Genomic DNA, 3,785 nt, shown 5'->3' with positions numbered 1-3,785 from the left:
TCTTTTTTTAAACGAAAATGCGTTTTCCAAAAAATAAAATGAAAATAAATAATTAAAAATCAACAAAATCAGTTATAACGTATTTTAAGACTTTTACATGTTTTTTACTGTATGTAGTGTTTTTGTGGGCTATTTATTGAGAAAACAACATTGAAGTTATTATTTTTGAATTTCTTGTAAAATTTCCTTTACTTGAGTTTTACTTTTATTATTCTAAGTTAAGAGAAAAAAAAGTTATGAGACATAGATCAGTTATTTCTATTAAATTTGACTCTTCGACTCAACTTAATAGGCCCGGGGGCACGGGTTAACCTTAACGGATCGGTCCCAAATTTTGCACAGCTCATTTTTTTGACCATTAAAAAAAAATTAAGGGGTAGCGTAAAAAAAAAAAAGACATTCGATTTTTGAGGGCCACCCTAATACCCACCCTATATAATAAAATGCCTATAACTTGATAATTACTTTTTTTAAAGTTGTTATCCCCAATCTAAGTTTTTTTATAGGAAAATTGCTAAAACTTGGTTGCTTTAAAATTTTGAAAAAATTTAAAATAACATTTTTTATTTATTCTTTTCTTATAAGTGATAAATAATAAAAAAATTTCTTTGAACGCAGATTAAAAGGTAATAATTATATAAAAAAATAGTTCAACAAAATTAAGTTGGATCACAAGTTATAAGAGATGTCAGAACATCTTAGAATACTTTGTATATATAAATTATTAATTTATTATTTATGTAAAACTGACCAATGGTTTTTGTTACTTTGAATTTTCTCTTATTTTTCTAATCTTGCAAGGCAGTTTTCTCAGATTTAAAACTGGAATTTCAATGGGTTCATATCCTTTCTCTCTGTTATTAATCTTTTAGTATACTTATTTGTTTATAATAAAATTGAACATGGTGTGTGCCTTTTCATTTTCTTCAACTTCTAATATTCAGATGAAAAGTTAAATGTTTTATTAACTGTTTCTGATCCTATTACTCATGTTGAGTACTTCTATACATATTGAAACTTTTTGCTGATAGCTAGGTGATAAATTTCTTATAAAATCTCTAATCAGCATACATATTTTTATATTCACAAATAAAATCTTGCTGGTATTATAATTCAAAAAATCTTACAAATTATTCAAGTAAACATTGTATTCCAAAGTTTTCGAAATGTTGCCTTACCAAAATACAAACTATCAGTCAACATATCGCTTGATTAAATCTGTTCACTTTTTTTTTAATCTAAACTTAAAAACTCTAAATTTTTTTTTTCATATCAAGGAATCTTTTTTTAATTTATTATTATATTGAAATTATTTATTTTAGAATTACAAATGATGCTCGAGAAAATGAAATGGAAGAAAACATGGGACAAGTGAATACCATGATAGGAAATCTTCGCAACATGGCCCTGGATATGGGAAGCGAGTTAGAAAATCAAAATAGACAAGTGTCTCGAATAAACATGAAGGTAAAATTATTATCCTATTTTATAAATTAAATCTTTAATAAATCAAAAAATGATAATTTATTATTATTAATAGCTAACAAATTTTGATTATTTTAGTATAATAATTATTATCATATTACAAAAATTAAATTTTAATAAAAAACAAAAGTAATGAATCAATATTATAATTAATGAATAGCATAGACATAATAAAACTCTTTAACAAATGTGATTATTTTTCCATTTATATATAAAATATACTATAATTTTGTAGCTTATATCTAAAAGCTGATAAGTTATAAAAATCAATCTTTGAGGTATTTATAATTAATTTAGAGAAGTATATTTTTCTATAAATAGTCAAAATATAGTGAGTTCATTTTTGTAGTTGCTTAAAGTGAAAGCTTCTATGGAAGGCTTTAGAATTCATGGGAGTAAATGACAAATGAAATGAGTTAGTTAGATATATTCTATATGTATAAATATATATAAGTGTATGACGTACACTGTATGTGTGCGCTTCTCCACTTAAATAATAGGAGTAAACACGTAAAAATAGTGACACTAACAAATGTAAAACTTTTAATCAAGTATAATTGTATAAGTGTGCGCGCCCGTTGTATCATTTTTTAGTTATCATAAGCCGATAATAACAGTTATTAAATGTGATAATAATGATGAAAATAATTAAATTGTCGAGAAAGTGTAATATGAAAAATGATTGTCTTATTCCTTAATGAATCATCCTGTAGTTATATGATCAACATAATAAAAAGATGAAATAGAAATTTTTGAACAAAATTTCAAATTTTACATTGTTTTTTTTTTTCTAGGCTGGATCTAATGAAACACGAATATCAGTTGCCAATCAGAGGGCTCACGAACTTCTAAAGTAGTCAAACTTACTATTTGTATTATTTTTTTTAATCACTAAAACTGTTTATTGCTTATTCCTGAATTATTTGCTATTTTAATTATGAATATTTTTATAAATAGATATACCATTATAATTATTATATTTGTGAATTTTCTTAAAACAGATTCCATCTAGTCTTTATTAATTAAAATCCTAATTTTTAATAAAATGTTTTGTACAAACACATATACAACTATATATATGGTTTTAAGCATAAAAGTAGAATTTTCATACATGGCTTTAAGAAATCAAATAACTCTTAATTATTTCATTCAAAATTTAACTATATATATACCCTAGTAATGTTTTAAAAATTTTTAACAAGTTATAAATGTATCGAAGCAATAATATTATATTAAATTTATTTATATGAAAAATATTATATACCAAAAGTGACTTAGTAAATATTGTTTTAAATGGTTAACCTATAATTAACTATGATATTTATTACATAAAAAAAAAAGAAAAAGTTATGTAAATAAGAGTTATAAAACACTTACTATTAGATCATCAAGTTAAAAAACTGTAGCATGCATACACCAGATACATAACTCGTTATTGTGTAGTGTACTATTTGAAAATAATTTTACATATAGTTCTAATAGAATAATAATTTTATATTTTAAGGTTTTACTTATGAAAACTAATAAAAAAATTTATAAATCTCCGTTTTATATTTTTCTGTTAAAAAAAAATGTTTATCTAATGTTATTAATTATCACTTATTTAATACTTGTAAACTAGTATTAGTTTCACTTTTAAGCTGATTTGCTTTAATGTTATTGTAGCCTTTGAAATCTTTATAAATATTCTCAATAGCCTAACAATTGAGAATCTATTATTAAAGTATTATATGAATACTTTAATTGTTATAGAAAAAATATGAGTGATGTAATTTTAGCTCAAAAGTTAATAATTGTTGTTAAATAAATATTAATAATTTTTTTTATGTATATAAATATTAATCGGTTCATAAAGAGCTCGAAAATTGTCATAAACATTTTGCTGCCACGTGTTGTATGATGTTTAGTAAAATATGTTTAATTTTGTTATAATATAATTATAATTATATTTTATAGTTAGATTTTATAGATTTTTTATTATTATTCTTAAACAAAGTATTACTTATGTACTAATATGATCAAAGTTTTTCACTTTAGAATTGTAAGAAAACATTATTGAGTAAATATTTTGTTTAATTTTTCCAATATTAATTTTTCATCAATTAATAAAGTATTTAAATTTATGTTATATATCAAATTAAAAATGTGTTAATAAAGAAATGTATTACTTTTATCATAATTTATGTACAAAATGTATATGTACACATTACTTTTGAAATAAATTTTTAATTTTGGTAACTTAATTAGTAATTAAGAGTTAAAAATTTTATCTGCATTTCAAAATATTTTTTTATAAAATA

General features: G+C 22.0%; 1 protein-coding gene across 6 annotated transcripts in view; it reads left to right on the top strand.

Moving 5' to 3' along the window:
• The window catches only part of LOC126900123 (synaptosomal-associated protein 25), a 16,537-nt gene extending 14,075 nt beyond the window's left edge, over nt 1–2,462 (top strand). For all 6 annotated transcript variants that reach the window (XM_050675618.1, XM_050675619.1, XM_050675617.1 and 3 more), the window contains 2 exons: nt 1,323–1,467; nt 2,280–2,462. In XM_050675618.1, coding sequence (XP_050531575.1) covers nt 1,323–1,467; nt 2,280–2,342 — 208 coding nt within the window. In that variant the 3' untranslated portion in view covers nt 2,343–2,462. The remainder of the gene's footprint in view (nt 1–1,322; nt 1,468–2,279) is intronic.
• Nucleotides 2,463–3,785: the final 1,323 nt, after the last annotated feature.

The sequence above is a fragment of the Daktulosphaira vitifoliae genome, unplaced genomic scaffold (genome assembly GCF_025091365.1).
Source record: "Daktulosphaira vitifoliae isolate Bord-2020 unplaced genomic scaffold, ASM2509136v1 Scaffold_2, whole genome shotgun sequence".
In the NCBI taxonomy this organism is placed as follows: domain Eukaryota; kingdom Metazoa; phylum Arthropoda; class Insecta; order Hemiptera; family Phylloxeridae; genus Daktulosphaira; species Daktulosphaira vitifoliae.
This window is presented reverse-complemented; position numbering and strand designations above follow the sequence as displayed.